Source organism: Phytophthora sojae, assembly GCF_000149755.1.
Source record: "Phytophthora sojae unplaced genomic scaffold PHYSOscaffold_14, whole genome shotgun sequence".
NCBI lineage: Eukaryota > Oomycota > Peronosporomycetes > Peronosporales > Peronosporaceae > Phytophthora > Phytophthora sojae.
Window position 1 is genome coordinate 1,140,180 of NW_009258128.1, and position 19,658 is coordinate 1,159,837.

The 19,658-nt window shown below is 50.4% G+C and overlaps 7 protein-coding genes across 7 annotated transcripts; 5 read left to right on the forward strand and 2 right to left on the reverse strand.

The window, feature by feature from the left end:
• Positions 1–117: 117 nt before the first annotated feature.
• Positions 118–903, reverse strand: PHYSODRAFT_532326 (serine protease trypsin-like protein; the record flags this gene model as incomplete). The annotated part of the gene is made up of 1 exon (XM_009540039.1): positions 118–903. The coding sequence occupies one exon, from the start codon at positions 901–903 to the stop codon at positions 118–120; it is 786 nt and encodes a 261-aa protein (XP_009538334.1).
• A 1,815-nt stretch (positions 904–2,718) lies between these two features.
• Positions 2,719–3,588, reverse strand: PHYSODRAFT_532115 (hypothetical protein; the record flags this gene model as incomplete). The annotated part of the gene is made up of 1 exon (XM_009540040.1): positions 2,719–3,588. The coding sequence occupies one exon, from the start codon at positions 3,586–3,588 to the stop codon at positions 2,719–2,721; it is 870 nt and encodes a 289-aa protein (XP_009538335.1).
• A 1,516-nt stretch (positions 3,589–5,104) lies between these two features.
• Positions 5,105–5,884, forward strand: PHYSODRAFT_531425 (serine protease trypsin-like protein; the record flags this gene model as incomplete). Its single annotated transcript, XM_009540041.1, has 1 exon — positions 5,105–5,884. The coding sequence occupies one exon, from the start codon at positions 5,105–5,107 to the stop codon at positions 5,882–5,884; it is 780 nt and encodes a 259-aa protein (XP_009538336.1).
• Positions 5,885–6,649: 765 nt separating this feature from the next.
• Positions 6,650–7,040, forward strand: PHYSODRAFT_341702 (hypothetical protein; the record flags this gene model as incomplete). The annotated part of the gene is made up of 2 exons (XM_009540042.1): positions 6,650–6,832; positions 6,906–7,040. 2 exons carry the CDS (start codon positions 6,650–6,652, stop codon positions 7,038–7,040), a joined length of 318 nt encoding a protein of 105 aa, XP_009538337.1.
• A 1,715-nt stretch (positions 7,041–8,755) lies between these two features.
• PHYSODRAFT_254479 (serine protease trypsin-like protein) lies at positions 8,756–9,310 on the forward strand (the record flags this gene model as incomplete). The annotated part of the gene is made up of 2 exons (XM_009540043.1): positions 8,756–9,256; positions 9,296–9,310. 2 exons carry the CDS (start codon positions 8,756–8,758, stop codon positions 9,308–9,310), a joined length of 516 nt encoding a protein of 171 aa, XP_009538338.1.
• A 2,567-nt stretch (positions 9,311–11,877) lies between these two features.
• Positions 11,878–13,090, forward strand: PHYSODRAFT_254463 (serine protease trypsin-like protein; the record flags this gene model as incomplete). The annotated part of the gene is made up of 2 exons (XM_009540044.1): positions 11,878–11,932; positions 12,375–13,090. The coding sequence occupies 2 exons, from the start codon at positions 11,878–11,880 to the stop codon at positions 13,088–13,090; spliced, it is 771 nt and encodes a 256-aa protein (XP_009538339.1).
• Positions 13,091–16,759: 3,669 nt separating this feature from the next.
• On the forward strand, positions 16,760–17,629 carry PHYSODRAFT_532438 (glucanase inhibitor protein 2 trypsin-like protein; the record flags this gene model as incomplete). Its single annotated transcript, XM_009540045.1, has 1 exon — positions 16,760–17,629. The coding sequence occupies one exon, from the start codon at positions 16,760–16,762 to the stop codon at positions 17,627–17,629; it is 870 nt and encodes a 289-aa protein (XP_009538340.1).
• Positions 17,630–19,658: the final 2,029 nt, after the last annotated feature.

Here is a 19,658-nt window from a genome sequence, read left to right on the forward strand (position 1 = left end):
ATTCTTTTTTTCCAAAACTGTTTGGTTTGAGGCCGCTACTGTAGAACTCGAGCTAAAGAGACGGCTGAATAGCACAAATGCATTCAAGCGTGAAAGCTCGCTGAGAAGAGAAGCTGCTTACTTCTTGATGACCGAGTTGATCCACTCAATACCTGCCGACACGCGAGAATACACAGAGGGCATATCCTTGTCTCCGCAACCGGTGCCCCAGCCTGACAAGCCCAGCAGAATGTCATCAGCATCACCGCGGCCGTTTTCCTTGATCAGCGGATCGCCAGTGTCGCCAACGCACGAGTCCTTGCCCGCCTCGCCACCAGCACACAACGACGACTTGTCCACGCCGAGCTTGTTCTCGCAGGCGTTGTCGCCCCAGACCCGCACGTCAACGCTCTGCAGCTCGTTGGAGGGCTTGCCGTTCGGGTAGCTGGTGACGCCCCAGCCCATAACCTTCGACCACACACGAGGGAAAATGTCCGAGCCATCCGCCTTGGGAAGTTTGATGGGGGCGAACTTGCTGGGCTTCTCAAGCGTCAATACGGCGAGGTTGTACGAAAAGCTGCTAGCGTCGTAGAGGGTGTGGTTCTGGGCCGACACGATCTTCAGCTGCTCGCCGTCCTTCTTGCCGTTGAGGTAGTGCGTGCCCACTGCGACCCAGTGGGGAATCGACGAGCCCTCCTCATAGGCCGTGCAAGACGCGGTAGTTAGCACGTGAGTGGGGCTGATAAGAGCACCGCCGCAGAATGTGTCGCCTTCAGGAGTTGTCCGGAGGCCGACCGTGTACGTCTTCGAGCCGACGGGGACTTTTCCTCCGCCCAAGATGAGGGATCGTTGAACGTGCTCAGCTTCGACGTCGACGGCGCTGAGCGCGATGAGCGCAGCGGCGAGGGAGGAGAGGACCTTCATCTTCAACGGGAGAATTTGGCGGTAGTGTGCGCAGTTCGCGGTAAATTGCCCAGTGATGGAGAGTAGGTGGCCGCCCGAGCCCTGAGGGCCGTTCTTAACAGAGGTAGATTGGTAGATTTTGGTTGTATCCGTGCAACCTCGTTCAACTTTCGAGCGTAATCGTCCCTGACGTAGAAAGGCGCAAGGTATCACGAGGTTGCACGGGAGGTAGCATATGAACTTTGTCAAAGTTGAAAGAGTTCACGGTTGTACGGAGGGGAAAGTCGAAATTTTGCAGTTGAATTCCTCGTACCGCGGTACCGCGGGACGTTAGTTATGAGATAGTACCTGATTAGAGATACAGAACAAACTGTCCAATCAAGAGTCACGAGGGAAACACATCGTGCATCTGCTATCTATAGCACTTCCCGAAGGTACACTAGCGTTTTGTATGCGAGCAGTTTTCTCTGCAAATTTCCGCGCAAAAACGTCGCTAAAATAGCATCTCTAACAGCAGATCAGATGTACTCTTCACTTGCTTCACTGCCCCCGTGCTACTGTAGTTGTGCTTAAATGCCACCTACCTTAACCGCTGCAGTGAAGAGGGGGCGTAAAGTGGCGGCTCCACACCCCGTGTCGTCTTGTCCTCTTTTAACGCGGTTTCTAGCGCTCTCTGGGGCATCCGCCTCGGTAAAATAAAAAATAAAAAGTAGAGGCGAAAGTTGACTATTGAAAGATTAGGTGAACGGATACATTTCATTCTTATCAGCGATGTGCATGTTGCACGGTGATACCCGCACGTCTCTAGCACACTTGGACCTTGGTTGTACGGTGATACCAATCTACCTCTGTTAAGAACGCCCCTGAGACGCAGTAGTAGAAGAGATTTTATTTGGACTACTATGATAGCCATTAAAATCCTAAAGAAGATTTCATCATCACCACTAATGGCGATTCTCTTGGTAGCTGCATGCTGCTTACCCGTACTTGTCCTGGTTGTTCAAGGATTAATAGAAAACTGTCGATACAGTCCTCCATCAACTTGCCTTGTTCAACTGTTTGTGGACTCATCTTGTCCCTCCTTGCTATTGCCTTCAACTGACGAACTCCCGTCACCCGGAACTCGACGCAAAGAACGCCCCTGAGACATGCACAGCTGGCGGCATGAAGTTCATGTCCGGCAACAAATGAGCATATACATCGAAGTAAACAAGTAGAGTACATGTTGAGCTGATTTGAAAATATGTGGATGCGTCAGATGCAATTATACAGCCAGTGCTGATGACGACAACTTTTGCGTTATTGAGGTACCGATAGTAATACTGTACACAGTACAGAAACGGTTTCTGGTTTCTGAGAAACAATTGAAATCCTGCATTTTGCTGCGTGGTACTTTGTTTGCGACGGCAAATGCTATGGTTCTCGATTCAGTATTGAATATCATAAGAGTTTCGATTTAAAATTATGGAATAACGCAACATTAAACATGCCTACAGACCACGACGCAGAAATCACTGTACTGTAGTCGGTGAGCCAACGAAAGCTGTAAAAGAGCATACCATACGGTGCACTGTATGGTATGCTCTTTTACAGCCAGCGGCAAACACGGAAAATGTAGCGGGGTTGTACAGTTGTCACTGTTCGCATCGCCTGTCGACGATATTGGGCCGTAAGCATGTACGGTACCACCAACATTATTCCCGCCGTATTCATACCAGTACCGTAAATGATGTTATACTTTGTATGGCAATGACTGAGTGAACAGCTCAATTAAGCTACCATGAAAATTATCTCCAAGAGCTGAGGCGACTGGAGACAGTGATAAACCAAGATGACTTAGTTACGCACCGTACCCGGCATACCCTGCTTGATCGGAACGCCATGCTTGCCTGAAATGGCCTGCTGGACCGGAACCGCCGTCTTGACCTGCTTGGTCTTGATGATGGGGTTAACCCACTTCAGCGCAGAGGACACACGCGAGTAGACGGTGGGGGCTCCCTCGTCGCCGCAGCCGTAGCCCCAGTTCACCAAGCCGATCAGCACGTCGTCCTTGTCGCCAGCGCCGTTCTCCTTGATCAGCGGACCACCCGTGTCAGCCACGCACGCGTCCTTGCCAGCGACGCCGCCAGCGCACACGTTGGTAGGGTTGATGACGTAGACCTGGCTACAGTCTTCGTTGCTCCAGACCTGGAGGTTGACTCCCTGCATCTCGTTCGAGGGGGAGCCGTTGGGGAAGCTGGTCCAGCCCCAGCCCATGGCCTTCGACCACATACCGGGCTTGATGTCCGAGTCATCGGCCTTGGGCAGCTTCACGGGGGCGAACTTGCTGGGCTTCTCCAGAGTCAGCAGCGCGAAATCGTACTCGCCGTTGCCGGTCTTGTTAAAGTCGGTGTGGTTCTGGGCCTGGATGACCTTGAGCTGCTCGCCGTCCTTCGTGCCGTTGACGTAGTGCGTGCCGACCGCGACAAAGTCGGGCTTGGCGTGCTTGGTGCACATGGTCGTGGTGAGCACGTGGGTGGGCGAGATGAGGGCGCCGCCGCAGTAGGTGTCACCGCCGGCGGTGGAGCGGATGCCAACCGAGTAGGTCTTCTGGCCGCTCGGGATGATGCTTCCGCCCAGGATGAGCTGGCGCGAGGTCGTGTCGGCGTCGGCAGAGGCGGCAGCGATGGCCATGGAGGCAGCGGCGATGGTGGCGGTAACCTTCATGGTGTCGACTTCTGTTGGGCTTGGGAATGCGGTGTGCAGTGGGCGGTAAAATCCGAAGTGCTGCGACAGAATGCAACGTTCAATGGATAACGACTGGGATGAATACAAGACCTAGCCTGCTCGACCGAAAGCAGCGGAAGCTGGGAATGCAGAAGCGAACTTGATGCATGCGCTGGTGAACAGATTGGGGCTCGTCACGTGGATTTGAAATCGTGTGGGGGTTGATCAAACTAAGCCATATGTATGTGGCTCAACACGACAAGATCGATTTAAGATCGGGCTCTGGCTCGAACAATCCAAACTAATTTTATGGGGGCTTGTATGATATTATCAGGGGCCCGTGATCCAAGTCCTGGATAGGCCTTCTTGTTCGTTGCGGATGGACAATTATTTCCTGGAACGCCATATGTATGTGGCTCCGCAACACGACAAGATCGATTTAAGATCGGGCTCTGGCTCGAACAATCCAAACTAATTTTATGGGGGCTTGTATGATATTATCAGGGGCCCGTGATCCAAGTCCTGGATAGGCCTTCTTGTTCGTTGCGGATGGACAATTATTTCCTGGAACGAGTATTTTACCCGAAAATGGACATCATATTTCGTCATACGGGAAGCCATAGCGTACAGATTCGTCGGTGGCTACGAAGGACGATCTAAGGGCGCCTTTACCATATGATGCAAGTGACTTCGCACTGGTGCATCGAGATCACCTTTGTGAGATTTGTGACTGTTCGAGACACCAGCGGTGTCACAAGTCGACGACAAAACACCTGCAATCTTGCGGTGTGAACGAATGTATCCATTCAACACTCGCTCGGTTTCTCTGGCTGCTCCGCGGCGTCTTCGCAGGGTGGGTGGTTTGTCTTGCAAAAGCTTATTCCATATTCTTGTTCCCGAATACGCTTATAGGCGGGCTCTAAAGCTACGTAGATTTTTTGTGGAGAAACATTGATGAAGTTATAGGCAACTACCTGTGTTATAATCTTGGTCCGCTATAGCAACGTGCACAAAAGTACAAAAGAAATTAACACTGCAGCGACTCCAATAAGTACAGTACATGAAAACTGTATGCTGTATTTTATTTTAATAAAAAATAGCGTTGAAGCATTTATAAGCTTTTTTGCAGTTACAGTATCGCGTTTCAATCAAGTCGAGGACGGTACGAAGTGGCTTAAGGTGCTGCAATGTTTATCTACATGCAATGTGTTGTATAGTGGTGGTTACAACGGGAACGCATGTGCTTATACTGTACAGTACCACTTACTCGGTAGGTACCATTATTGACACACTTATATTCGCCAGGTCGTGTTTTTAAACACGACCTGGCGAATAAGTTAAAAAAACTGGATTTCACATCGGTCGGGAAAATCTTCAAGTTTCAACTCCTCTCACTCGTGTTCGCTGCTTCTTGAGATCAACACCAGGACCTGATTATCATGTCCTGGTGTTATAGCACTTCGGATTTTACCGCCCACTGCACACCGCATTCCCAAGCCCAACAGAAGCCGACACCATGAAGGTTACCGCCACCATCGCCGCTGCCTCCATGGCCATCGCTGCCGCCTCTGCCGACGCCGACACGACCTCGCGCCAGCTCATCCTGGGCGGAAGCATCATCCCGAGCGGCCAGAAGACCTACTCGGTTGGCATCCGCTCCACCGCCGGCGGTGACACCTACTGCGGCGGCGCCCTCATCTCGCCCACCCACGTGCTCACCACGACCATGTGCACCAAGCACGCCAAGCCCGACTTTGTCGCGGTCGGCACGCACTACGTCAACGGCACGAAGGACGGCGAGCAGCTCAAGGTCATCCAGGCCCAGAACCACACCGACTTTAACAAGACCGGCAACGGCGAGTACGATTTCGCGCTGCTGACTCTGGAGAAGCCCAGCAAGTTCGCCCCCGTGAAGCTGCCCAAGGCCGACGACTCGGACATCAAGCCCGGTATGTGGTCGAAGGCCATGGGCTGGGGCTGGACCAGCTTCCCCAACGGCTCCCCCTCGAACGAGATGCAGGGAGTCAACCTCCAGGTCTGGAGCAACGAAGACTGTAGCCAGGTCTACGTCATCAACCCTACCAACGTGTGCGCTGGCGGCGTCGCTGGCAAGGACGCGTGCGTGGCTGACACGGGTGGTCCGCTGATCAAGGAGAACGGCGCTGGCGACAAGGACGACGTGCTGATCGGCTTGGTGAACTGGGGCTACGGCTGCGGCGACGAGGGAGCCCCCACCGTCTACTCGCGTGTGTCCTCTGCGCTGAAGTGGGTTAACCCCATTATCTCGGCAAAGTAATAGGTCATCGCGGCATCCATCTACACGGAGCGAACTGCAGCCTTGCAAAATACAGCATCATTTTGCGATACTTATGCATGTATTATGCTTGCATAATAGCACTGCAGCTGCCGAGGGGTTTTGGTCATTTCGCGCTGCTAAGGTTTTAGGAGTGTGTTTTGATATTTACAGTGAAATATACTCTTGAGCTGGGCGATGTGGAAATCCTAAACCGGTAAAGCTACAGGACATGTGGGCAATCCAGACGATTTTTGATCCAGGTCGTTTGTGATCGACTTTGATTTTTTTTAAAGTTGAAATCCGCTATAAAATTTCAATTGCGAAAGCTTGCTTGTCAAACCGACAATTTGTCCAAATACATTTCATTTTTCAATCGAATCCGTACTTTACCGGTGCGGACACAGCAAATAAAATATGCTGGCGCTTCTACTCAGTATTATAATAGCCTTAGATATTACTTCGAAGTATTTTTCATTTTCATTTTCATTTTGCAGGTGAGGTATTTTGTGTTCATTTAGTACGAGGTCCTAACATCCGCAGCTAACACCCATACACGTTGTTAGCCGTATGAGCTGTCTCTTCTGCTTAAGGATTACTACTGTAGAAGCTTCGGGTGCATCCGAGCTATACGAGCGCTATACACGTTCAAGTATTCTCCTCTTCTCGCTGTCATTTCGAAATCTACTGTCCCCGACGCCGAAGCAACTTGTCAGAACCCTCTACTCGAAGCTGCCAAACGGCCGCTAGAAGTGCTGACTGTGCTCGATGACGCGCAAGCTGTCGTCCTCTGGTGGCTACACCAACATGATCGACCACCTCCGACGTGACCACCAGACTGCCTACCTCTCGAAGTACGAGATCCGAGCAGTGCGTTCAAGAAACCTCGCCTCGTTCGTTGCTACTGCTGTTGATGAGCCTTCGCACGATTTCGTGGAGAGTGCGATGCAAGTGACGATGAAGAGGGAGATAATTTTTTTTTGCGGAGAGGCTACTCCGGGTGAAAAGCAATACGCTGTCATAGTTCGTCGACCTTCGCTGGATTCCACCGACATCGAACGACGTTGAACGTTTATTCTCGAGGAAGGGACCGACCACGACTCTCGAGACGCTGGTGATGCTGGAGTTCAATGGAAGCTTTGGGACGCTGAGATTATAGCGGACGCACTCAAGACTAACAAGAGACGTGGTCGTATAACGAGCGGGCGTAGCTGGTTAGTGGTTTACTTGATGATCAATAGTTTATTGCCCAATAATTTATTGACGCGAGTGGACCCCCTCAATAAAATAAAATAAGTATTTTTCCGAGCTCTGGTGGTTACGCCGCATTCATCTGTCAGGTTCCTGCACTGCCAGTAAATTACTTCGAAGTAGGCTCCAAGCCTAGTACAGAGTAAGAAGCGCCGAGGATATTTTTTATGTGTCGGCGTCGGCGGTATGGCGCCACCGACGCAGCATTAATGGCAATAACCCTGACGGTATTGGTGTCAATTAACCTAAAATGCGTTGTGCAAACTTGGTAGAACGATTTCTGGTTACGTTTCATACTTAGGTACGCGAATGCGCTGGTACATCCATTTTATTGTTCCCACAAAAGAGTAATTCTCCACAGCAACGAAATTTCCACTCGAAGTCAGATCAACCACAGGTATACTCGCAAGTACAGGTGTAAGCACACTGCGATTGCTGGTAACATCCAGATATTTTCAAGGATAATGGCACCCGAAAACGGATTTGTACCGGTATTTGTTTTTATTGCGGTTTAAAATGACGGTAGCTAAAGTCATGCTCAGGCGCAGGTTCCAACGAGCTAATGCACAGACACAGTACTGTGCGCGGAGTGCGTGGCCCGCTCCGGTATTTCATCTTACGTCGATCCGTCGAATAGAATTCTAATCAGCAAACTACGTTTCGTGTGAATATTTCAAAGTCAGCAACTGATCCGTTGTAGTGACCAGGGATTCGTCTTGTGTTCAAGCTGTGGGCTTTGATCGTTCAAAACGAATTGAATTGATTTTTCGATTTTCTCGATTTACGCTTACTAAGCGTTTGACCAGTTTCGAGAACATCACAAGGTGAGGGATGCTATTCACAACAATATATTAGTCTTGCCGAACAAGTCATATCTGTCGGTTTGTTATTTGTACTGGGTGAGCCTTTCCAAAGTGGTGCGCTAACAGCTTGAATTGGAAACGAGAAGCTGTGCATCGGGTCATTTATTTTTAGGGCTCACCGGCAGATTAGGCCCACTTTTTAGAACATTCAAATTCTAGAAACAGGGCAGATATTATTGTGTTTGTATTACGAACCCCATTGTGTTGCATTTATGTTGACACCCACTCGACACGACACGCCCACCAGCCCCGGCGCTACTTCTGTTTTGTATGCCTTGCGATCAGGGCTGATTTGAATATGTTTGTTCGTCACTAAAAATCTATTTTTCCGCGCTCAACCAGAGGCGCTGTTGTCATAGGATTCCCCAGATAAAGCTCGGAACTACCTACCAAGATCCAGGGCAGTAGCAGGCAGTGGCGGGGCCACATCAAATGTACATTTTTGCAAGTCTCCGTTCTAGATTTAGACCGTTCTAAAAATGGGCTCGTTTTGCCGGTGAGCCATTTTTAGCGTTTCGCGCCAAAGATGAGTTAAGCGAATTATTTTTTTTCACTTGGTACTATAGTCTGTTCTGAAAATAGTCGCTGCCACGGACAATTTGTCTGTTCGCAATCCAATATTGTGTTATGGCCTTCGATGGCCATACACTTCCGCATTGCCAAGGCACTTGCAATCGTGTTTTGCGTTATATTTGTGTCGTTATTGTCGCAACGACCTGTAAACATGAAGCTTTGACTTATAGTTCGTATACCTATTACCATGAACATTATCTCCGCGATTGCTGCTTCAATGGCGCTGGGCGCTGCTGACACCCAGGCTGAACATGTTGAGCGTGCGCTTATCGTTGGCGGCGGAGAAGTTTCGATCGGCTCGAAGACGTACACGTCCGGACTTCGCGCTACTCCTGAGAGCAACTCCTTCTGCAGCGGGGCCCTTATCAGCCCCATCCACGTACTTACTGCTGCATCATGCACGGGCTACCGAGAGCTGGGGTTCGTAGCTGTGGGCACGCACTGCTTGAACGGCACACTGGACGGTGAGGCAATCAAGGTCATGGGGGCGAAGAACCACACGCTCTACAACTCCACCAGTCTTTCCTACGACTTCGCCGTTTTGATGTTGGAGAAACCCAGCAAGTTTACGCCTGTGAAGCCCCCGAAGGCCGACCACTCGAACATCACTCCGGGCATGTGGTCGTCGGCTTTGGGCTGGGGTATCTCGAGCTACCCCAACCGCACGGACGCTTACGAGCTGCAGAGTGTAGGACAGGGGTTGGAAAAAATAATATCAATACAATAGTTATGGCATTTTTAGCACGGAATAATTTATTGCTTTAGGATGTTCCCGTACAATGGAAAATTGTCCCAATACAATATCAACACTTGCGTCCATACAAAAACTAAGCTTATTACGAAAATCCCGTATATATTTATTGCCAATAATTGTGAAAATACTGTATTATTGGCTGACCCTGTATTGCAATGATTATTACTGTGACTCCAAGACCAAAATACAATATGATATTTTATTTTCCGACCTCTGGTGTAGGATTGCGGGTTTGGAGCCCCGAAGACTGTTTGCAAGTGCTTGAAGTGGACGGCAGCATGGTGTGCGCCGGTGGCGTCGCTGGCAAGGACTCATGCATCGGGGATGCCGGTAGTCCGCTGATCAGGAGAACAACACTAGAGATGCCGACGATATTCTGATCGGCTTGAACAGTTGAGGCTACGGCTGTGCTTACGAAGGGTACCCTTCCGCGTATTCGCGTGTGTCCGCTGGCGCCGAATGAATCAACGGGGTTATCAAGGCCCCGTGAGCGCTTCCGAGAACTCGAGAGAGGTGAATAACCCAGGCTTAACATAGGATTTCCACCCGATAGAATGCAGTTTTCACCCAGGTTGCAACTTTGGGTTCCTAACGATATTGTGGTCGCTGCGCGCGTGCTAGCAAGACAACAGGTCCTATTGCCCGAACTCACTGGACTATGTCGAGTTACAGTACTTATCACGTGGCTACCGAAAGGTTATTAGGTAAAAGAACATCAGATTTTCCAATCATTGAATCCAAATTGCGGGGGAGGTATCCTATGGCTCAAGGCTGCCAAACGTCTAGCTGTCGGTCCTTAAATTCCCCCAGAAGACGAATCCAGCGCTAAGCAGGGACCAAGCGTGGACCTCGGCTTGCCTTAGATTTAGCTTGAGCGCTCCCAATAGATGTGGGGCTCGTTGTTTTATTTTCAGTCGAGGGGAGGGGGATTGAAACTGGGCTATCTATTGCTTTTCCGAGCTAGTAGCTGCGAATTAGCTAGGTGTCGAGCAGACAAGCATGGTTGCAATCGACTCGACTGAGTCGAGCTTCCTTAACAGCCGTTTGAGTAGAGGACACAACGCGATGCACTTTGATTATGAAGATCATCGTCCCCATAATCTACCACCATTTCAAACCTTCTCCGTGAACACGTTTGGGGCAAAGGCAACGTCCTTAGATCACCGAAGGCATGCCTCGCAGCGGATTCGCAGTGAATCCGTGCGAGGCAGCCCCGGGAGTGGTGTGGTGGGTCTTAAAGTCGGCCAGCTAGTTGGCCTGCATGCACGCTAGCTGAGGAACGCCGCTGTTGGGCGCGGTCAGAGCGCCATCACCAGACGACACTGCGCGCTGGCAGGATCCGATCCCGGTGCCTATCCAGGCACCGGTGCCGATGCCAATCTCGACGCTGAGCTCCTGGAGCAGAAGCCCAGCGAATGACCAAGCGAGGCGCGTGCATTGGAGGCAGCAGAGCAGCACTCGACAGCGGCAGTGGACGAGCGGCACGCGGCAGCAGCGAGGACTGGCAGGCGGCACGCAGCAGCACCGAGGACTGGCTGCCGGCAAGCAGCAGCGGCAGCTATTGGAGGAGCAGTAGCCCAGGAGTTGCTGCCCCAAGGAGGTCGCTGGTAGGAACGATGTTTGTCAGGATGAACTCTAACTCTCAATCTCACTTCGCAACTTACCTTACGAGCTCAACTTGCCATAGCCGCCCCCTAAAACTAAAAACGATGCTGCCTACTGCTGGCCAGGCAGGCCTAGTGCAAAGCCGTGGACTGTCGTGGTGTCGAGTTCGGGCTTGAAAACGTGGCTCACTTCATCTCTCGAAAAATAGGTTTTCCACCGCTGCGCTTGTACAAAACAACTAGTCTTCCGCGCTGCTGTTCTGTAAAACCGTGGGTTACGCGCGCATTACATGAAGCTCAACAGTCAAAATTGATACATACGTATACACAGACCTTTGTTGTACATGTATTTGAAGTGTCCACTTCGACCGACGGGTGCTACTTATTTTTGAGGAACTTTTTCTAACTTCTGTGACTTCTGAGGAAACTTCTAACTTCTGAGTACAGTACCTACGGTACAATGTCCATTTTCCGTACGCAAATGAACATTACGTACGTGAGTATCCATTCGGGCACATGCGCAATGTACTCCGGGTCCCATCATCGCGCCCTCCGCTGCGCTACGGGGCTCGACGGGAACCTACTCAGGTCGACCGCGGAACGCACGACCTCCGCTACGCTCCGGTGTGCATCCTGGTCGCATATAGAGATAGAACCTACTTCGCAGCGCAACTCCTCCGGCGCGTGAAGTTGCGCCGTCCCCTGACAGAACTCCGCTTCGCTCCGGTTGTCAAGGAGCCTCTCTAAGGCCTCACCAAGCATCGCTGGGTTGGCGTCGCAACGTTTCCTCAGAAACCAGCGGTTGCAAGAGCGCGTACCGCAGGAGTAGCGATTTGTAGGTTTTACTCATTTTTCCGAGCAGAATATGCTTTCCTCAGAAATCAGCAGCGTTTCCTCATTTTTAAGGCCGTTCCTCGACCGACGGGGACGCGACTGTAAATTTCGTCAGAAATGCGCAAGTTGTTTGCATGGATCCAGAAAACCCGTGCGTTCTGGCTTACAGGCTGTAAGTTACAGCTGCCGTCGATAGCGTGAAATTGATGATCGCGTGCAGCATATGGACGTACAAATGAATGAATAATTAATGTACGTGTTCGCGTAGCCATATAATATTGGACGTACAAGCACAAACAAAATGTATCGTGTACAGTATAGATAAGACAAACTGCTGTAATGATAGAGTACTTTAGTACAGTAATTGGACTTGCTCGAAACCAAATGGCCTATTGAGGAGAGATCTGAACAACGTTAGCATCTGTCTCCAATGCGTTCTCACTTTACAGCCCCGCATAGGGTGCTGTCCATTCGTCCTTACGTGGCAATTAATCCGAAAGCGTAGACCTTAGTCATTCTGCAATTTACCGCGTCCAACGTCAGGTGAGAGATGAAAACCCCGTCAACCGTTTCGGCCGCGTGATTCGTTCTGGCCTGTGCATCCACGGCCCAAGCCAATGAAAACGTCGAGCGCAAGTTGGTTCTTGGAGGAGAGATCGTCCCGGCCGGCACTAAGACGTACGTGGCTGGCATCCGTAGCACCCGCGACGGCAACAGCTTCTGTGGAGGCACCCTCGTTTCGCCCACCCACGTCATCACCGCGTCGCACTGCAGCAGCAACTACGACATCCGCTGGGTGTCTGTGGGCTCGCACTTCATCAACGGATCAAGCGATGGCGAGCAAATCCGAGTCGTGTCGATCATGAACCACCCCAAGTACGACCGGGGCCTCTTCCCCAACGACTGCCTGCTGGAACTGGAGAAGCCCAGCTCCTTCGCGCCCGCAAAACTCGCTGCCGCCGATGACTCGGACTTTGCTGTGAACAAAACGGCAACTGTGCTGGGCTGGGGGTACACCGCGGACAACGGCTCCGTGTCGTACGAGCTTCGCGGTGTTGACGTTCCGCTGTGGGACGACCAGCGCTGCGCGAAGAAAATGGGCACGGAGGAGTCGAAGGTTTGTGCCGGTGGAGTGGCGAACAAGGATTCGTGTGAAAGGGATTCTGGGGGCCCACTCATTGTCGAGTCGGAGAAGCAGGGCGTGCTGATCGGGATATCGAGCTGGGGTCCGTCACCGTGTGGAACGGAGGGAGCTCCTGGTGTGTACTCGCGCATCTCCCGTGCCCGCGCATGGATTGACTCGATTGTCAACGGCACGTGCCTTGCGTAGTGAAGGCTACAGGCTGTATGTAGCCTACAGCTTTCAATAGAACTACCAACACATTAAGCTGTATGAATCGGTCCAACACTCCACCGTTTTAACTACAACGAAGTAGTAGCTCGCTGCGCTTGCTTGTGAGGTCTTTCAGCCAGAACTGAAAGCATAGAAGTGAAAGTACGTTGGCGTGCTTAGCTAGTCAACTTAGCTCCACCATTCAAAAGTTCGCCACGGGTTTAGTTCAGAATTAACGACTAGAGAATTGGGCTGGTAGTGTGCTTGGGATATACGAAATGTACATGCAGTACAAACTGTAAGCATGGGCTCAGTTGAAGCATCTATGAAGAATGCGTAGAGATATTTCCGAATGGGTCTGTAACTCTCAGCGTCTCGCACTGATTGAAATGGATTACTTTTTCTTTGGAACTGCCCTCAGATTTCGTTTCTCGTAGCAACGCGCTCGGTTCCTATGGCAGCCCCCGCCCTTGTGGTCTATATTTGCTGTCTTAGTGCCGAGCGAGTTGCTACAGTGAGCGGAATCTACTATCCATGAAGTATCTATCAACTTATCTAACTACGCACCGTTCCGAACGTTCAAGACTATCACCTACGCCTGGTGGGTGTGCGTAAGTTCACTTAATATTCGAGCACAGTTACTCTTTGTGTAACGGGGTACAATCAAGTGTACCCATTACATAAAGAGTGACGGGTGTCACTCTCCCGAGTACATGGTACATGGTACCAGTAGTTACCATTTGAGTTTGTGTGGGCTTTTGTATGGTTAACTTGTAGTTTGTATTCCGACCAAGTTAACCTCTACCAAAATACAGTCAGTCTTATAACCTACTCCTTTGTAGCAAACCGTGCCGGGAACTGGTGAACTGCTGTTCACCTGGATAGTAATATCCACACGCACTTCCTCTGTGCATTGTGCTGTGTGACCCCGTCACACTTGGTAGCACTCGTAGTCAATCCTACGCCTACGCGGGTAGATTGGTCTACCTGAATCCTCGGTGGCTCAGGTCTGTGAGTCACGATGGACCGAAGTGAGTTTCCTCACTTGACTGACTCGCAGTTCGAGTCGGTGCGGAAGATGGCGGGCATCTTCGGAAGAGATGCCCTCCGGAGCTTGGCGGCGGCGAGCCGAGCAGGTCGAGCGGGTGAGCGCGTTTGACGAGTACGAACGCGGGCTCATCGCTCATGTGCAGGGAAACCTGCTGGCTCAGATGCGTGAGCCCAAAACGGGTGCAGCCTAAGCCTCTGCGGCTAGCTGTGCTTCCGTTCGAAGGGAAGGAAGGTGAGAACCTTCACTTCTGGATCCGGGAGACCGAGATCGCAAGGAGCGCAGGTCTCATCTCAGCCGAGAACCTTCGAGTCGCCTTTGCGCTCTCCAATCTTGGCGGACGTGCCAAGACTTGGGCGTATACGCGCGAAGCGATGTCGCCTGGATGTTTCACATCCTGGGCTTAACTGTGTGGGCAGCTTCGAGCCGCATTTCTCCCTGCGAACAACGAGTTCCGCCAGCGCTCGCGCTTCCTTGCCTGCAATCAAGGGGAGCGCGAGCTGTACGTGTACGTACAGGAGATGGGCACGTTGGCAGCCTCGCTGGTGGGGAACCCACTGTCGGAAGACGTCAAGATGACAGTCTTCGTGGACGACTTGAAGGTCGGTCCAGCTACGTAAATTGTTGTTTTTCGTAATTTTCCCAGAATTGTCGCGTGGCAATACCTCACACAAAATCCTTTAGCTATCCCAGCCTTCGCATAGCTCTCGTTGCCTACATAGTAAACTCAAGTCAAATCAAAATCTCGGGTGGTTTGCTGGCGATTTGGATCGATCGATTCAATTAATCGACTTCGGAAAGTTCGACTAGAACGCGCAATAAGAGCGTGTTCAGTGAGCGGCCGGTAACCGATGTCCTGCAGCAACCTATCCAGTATAACATATCACAGGAGTACTGTTTTAAGGCAATTATGGTTTGTTTACTGTCGTTTATGGTATCTTCATGGGCCACCATAACGATTTCATGCATATTTTCCGATTGTTCATGTGTTTATACACGGGTTACCCTGCAAATTCGGTTTGGGCAGTTAGCCTGGAAGCGCTAAATATTTGAATGCACGTATTTTTTCTGTTTTTTCGCCGCCATACAATCTAAGAAATATAGAATTCTGCCTGGGCATCAGCGTACGTTTTGAAGGCAGGAAGGAATAAAATTACGTTGATTAGCTAGTTGTTGATAACCGTTCTACTAACTACAAAAGAGCTAATGTTAAACCTAAATCCGTGGAGTCCTAATCCAACGAGCAGGAGAAGGTAGAATCACCACGTTGGGTTTGTCAAACCCAAGAGTTGAAGTACCATTTCGTTGGAGAGAACCGGCAATGCCTTTGAAAATAAGCAATCAAACTTGGTACACTTGGTTGTACAGTAGTAGATGCAGATGCTGCGGCTGCGAAGCAGGCGCAGGAGATGCCCGAGTATATCGTTTCCCTGTAAGGGCCTCCGTACAAGCTAGCTTCGAACTGCGAGACCCCCCGGGTCCTCCACCCGGGTCCCCATAATAATAATGGTACCTACCGAGTAAGTGGTACTGTACAGTATAAGCACATGCGTTCCCGTTGTAACCACCACTATACAACACATTGCATGTAGATAAACATTGCAGCACCTTAAGCCACTTCGTACCGTCCTCGACTTGATTGAAACGCGATACTGTAACTGCAAAAAAAGCTTATAAATGCTTCAACGCTATTTTTTATTAAAATAAAATACAGCATACAGTTTTCATGTACTGTACTTATTGGAGTCGCTGCAGTGTTAATTTCTTTTGTACTTTTGTGCACGTTGCTATAGCGGACCAAGATTATAACACAGGTAGTTGCCTATAACTTCATCAATGTTTCTCCACAAAAAATCTACGTAGCTTTAGAGCCCGCCTATAAGCGTATTCGGGAACAAGAATATGGAATAAGCTTTTGCAAGACAAACCACCCACCCTGCGAAGACGCCGCGGAGCAGCCAGAGAAACCGAGCGAGTGTTGAATGGATACATTCGTTCACACCGCAAGATTGCAGGTGTTTTGTCGTCGACTTGTGACACCGCTGGTGTCTCGAACAGTCACAAATCTCACAAAGGTGATCTCGATGCACCAGTGCGAAGTCACTTGCATCATATGGTAAAGGCGCCCTTAGATCGTCCTTCGTAGCCACCGACGAATCTGTACGCTATGGCTTCCCGTATGACGAAATATGATGTCCATTTTCGGGTAAAATACTCGTTCCAGGAAATAATTGTCCATCCACAACGAACAAGAAGGCCTATCCAGGACTTGGATCACGGGCCCCTGATAATATCATACAAGCCCCCATAAAATTAGTTTGGATTGTTCGAGCCAGAGCCCGATCTTAAATCGATCTTGTCGTGTTGAGCCACATACATATGGCTTAGTTTGATCAACCCCCACACGATTTCAAATCCACGTGACGAGCCCCAATCTGTTCACCAGCGCATGCATCAAGTTCGCTTCTGCATTCCCAGCTTCCGCTGCTTTCGGTCGAGTAGGCTAGGTCTTGTATTCATCCCAGTCGATATCCATTGAACGTTGCATTCTGTCGCAGCACTTCGGATTTTACCGCCCACTGCACACCGCATTCCCAAGCCCAACAGAAGCCGACACCATGAAGGTTACCGCCACCATCGCCGCTGCCTCCATGGCCATCGCTGCCGCCTCTGCCGACGCCGACACGACCTCGCGCCAGCTCATCCTGGGCGGAAGCATCATCCCGAGCGGCCAGAAGACCTACTCGGTTGGCATCCGCTCCACCGCCGGCGGTGACACCTACTGCGGCGGCGCCCTCATCTCGCCCACCCACGTGCTCACCACGACCATGTGCACCAAGCACGCCAAGCCCGACTTTGTCGCGGTCGGCACGCACTACGTCAACGGCACGAAGGACGGCGAGCAGCTCAAGGTCATCCAGGCCCAGAACCACACCGACTTTAACAAGACCGGCAACGGCGAGTACGATTTCGCGCTGCTGACTCTGGAGAAGCCCAGCAAGTTCGCCCCCGTGAAGCTGCCCAAGGCCGATGACTCGGACATCAAGCCCGGTATGTGGTCGAAGGCCATGGGCTGGGGCTGGACCAGCTTCCCCAACGGCTCCCCCTCGAACGAGATGCAGGGAGTCAACCTCCAGGTCTGGAGCAACGAAGACTGTAGCCAGGTCTACGTCATCAACCCTACCAACGTGTGCGCTGGCGGCGTCGCTGGCAAGGACGCGTGCGTGGCTGACACGGGTGGTCCGCTGATCAAGGAGAACGGCGCTGGCGACAAGGACGACGTGCTGATCGGCTTGGTGAACTGGGGCTACGGCTGCGGCGACGAGGGAGCCCCCACCGTCTACTCGCGTGTGTCCTCTGCGCTGAAGTGGGTTAACCCCATCATCAAGACCAAGCAGGTCAAGACGGCGGTTCCGGTCCAGCAGGCCATTTCAGGCAAGCATGGCGTTCCGATCAAGCAGGGTATGCCGGGTACGGTGCGTAACTAAGTCATCTTGGTTTATCACTGTCTCCAGTCGCCTCAGCTCTTGGAGATAATTTTCATGGTAGCTTAATTGAGCTGTTCACTCAGTCATTGCCATACAAAGTATAACATCATTTACGGTACTGGTATGAACACGGCGGGAATAATGTTGGTGGTACCGTACATGCTTACGGCCCAATATCGTCGACAGGCGATGCGAACAGTGACAACTGTACAACCCCGCTACATTTTCCGTGTTTGCCGCCGGCTGTAAAAGGGCATACCATACAGTGCACCGTATGGTATGCTCTTTTACAGCTTTCGTTGGCTCGCCGACTACAGTACAGTGATTTCTGCGTCGTGGTCTGTAGGCATGTTTAATGTTGCGTTATTCCATAATTTTAAATCGAAACTCTTATGATATTCAATACTGAATCGAGAACCATAGCATTTGCCGTCGCAAACAAAGTACCACGCAGCAAAATGCAGGATTTCAATTGTTTCTCAGAAACCAGAAACCGTTTCTGTACTGTGTACAGTATTACTATCGGTACCTCAATAACGCAAAAGTTGTCGTCATCAGCACTGGCTGTATAATTGCATCTGACGCATCCACATATTTTCAAATCAGCTCAACATGTACTCTACTTGTTTACTTCGATGTATATGCTCATTTGTTGCCGGACATGAACTTCATGCCGCCAGCTGTGCACGTCTCAGGGGCGTTCTTTGCGTCGAGTTCCGGGTGACGGGAGTTCGTCAGTTGAAGGCAATAGCAAGGAGGGACAAGATGAGTCCACAAACAGTTGAACAAGGCAAGTTGATGGAGGACTGTATCGACAGTTTTCTATTAATCCTTGAACAACCAGGACAAGTACGGGTAAGCAGCATGCAGCTACCAAGAGAATCGCCATTAGTGGTGATGATGAAATCTTCTTTAGGATTTTAATGGCTATCATAGTAGTCCAAATAAAATCTCTTCTACTACTACGTCTCAGGGGCGTTCTTAACAGAGGTAGATTGGTATCACCGTACAACCAAGGTCCAAGTGTGCTAGAGACGTGCGGGTATCACCGTGCAACATGCACATCGCTGATAAGAATGAAATGTATCCGTTCACCTAATCTTTCAATAGTCAACTTTCGCCTCTACTTTTTATTTTTTATTTTACCGAGGCGGATGCCCCAAAGAGCGCTAGAAACCGCGTTAAAAGAGGACAAGACGACACGGGGTGTGGAGCCGCCACTTTACGCCCCCTCTTCACTGCAGCGGTTAAGGTAGGTGGCATTTAAGCACAACTACAGTAGCACGGGGGCAGTGAAGCAAGTGAAGAGTACATCTGATCTGCTGTTAGAGATGCTGTTTAAGCGACGTTTTTGCGCGGAAATTTGCAGAGAAAACTGCTCGCATACAAAATGCTAGTGTACCTTCGGGAAGTGCTATAGATAGCAGATGCACGATGTGTTTCCCTCGTGACTCTTGATTGGACAGTTTGTTCTGTATCTCTAATCAGGTACTATCTCATAACTAACGTCCCGCGGTACCACGGTACGAGGAATTCAACTGCAAAATTTCGACTTTCCCCTCCGTACAACCGTGAACTCTTTCAACTTTGACAAAGTTCAATCTCCAATTATAGTATCGCCAGTATTATGCTGTTAACGTATTTCTCCAGAATGCATGTAAATATAACGTAAGTTGTCGTTTAAGCCTCTAACCTGCTGAACCTAATTAAAATACCTTCACAACAAAATATAAATTCGATATTGATACACAATCATAGATTTATAAGGACTGTGTACTTATAATTCGTATTGGCTCAGTACCTACTTTTTCTGTGGACCACATATGAGAAGCCTCGAATCAGATATATAATCGTGGCGGCCATCGCCGCCCCCTTAACTTATGGGGAAAAATGTCACGCTCCGGTGGTCCACATTAAATTAATTATCAATGACGATTGGCTAACATAATTTTCAGCCAATTATAAAGAGCGCCTAAACGGGTCTCATCACCGCGTCGGTACTATAGCACCGCGACCAGAGCACTGTGGA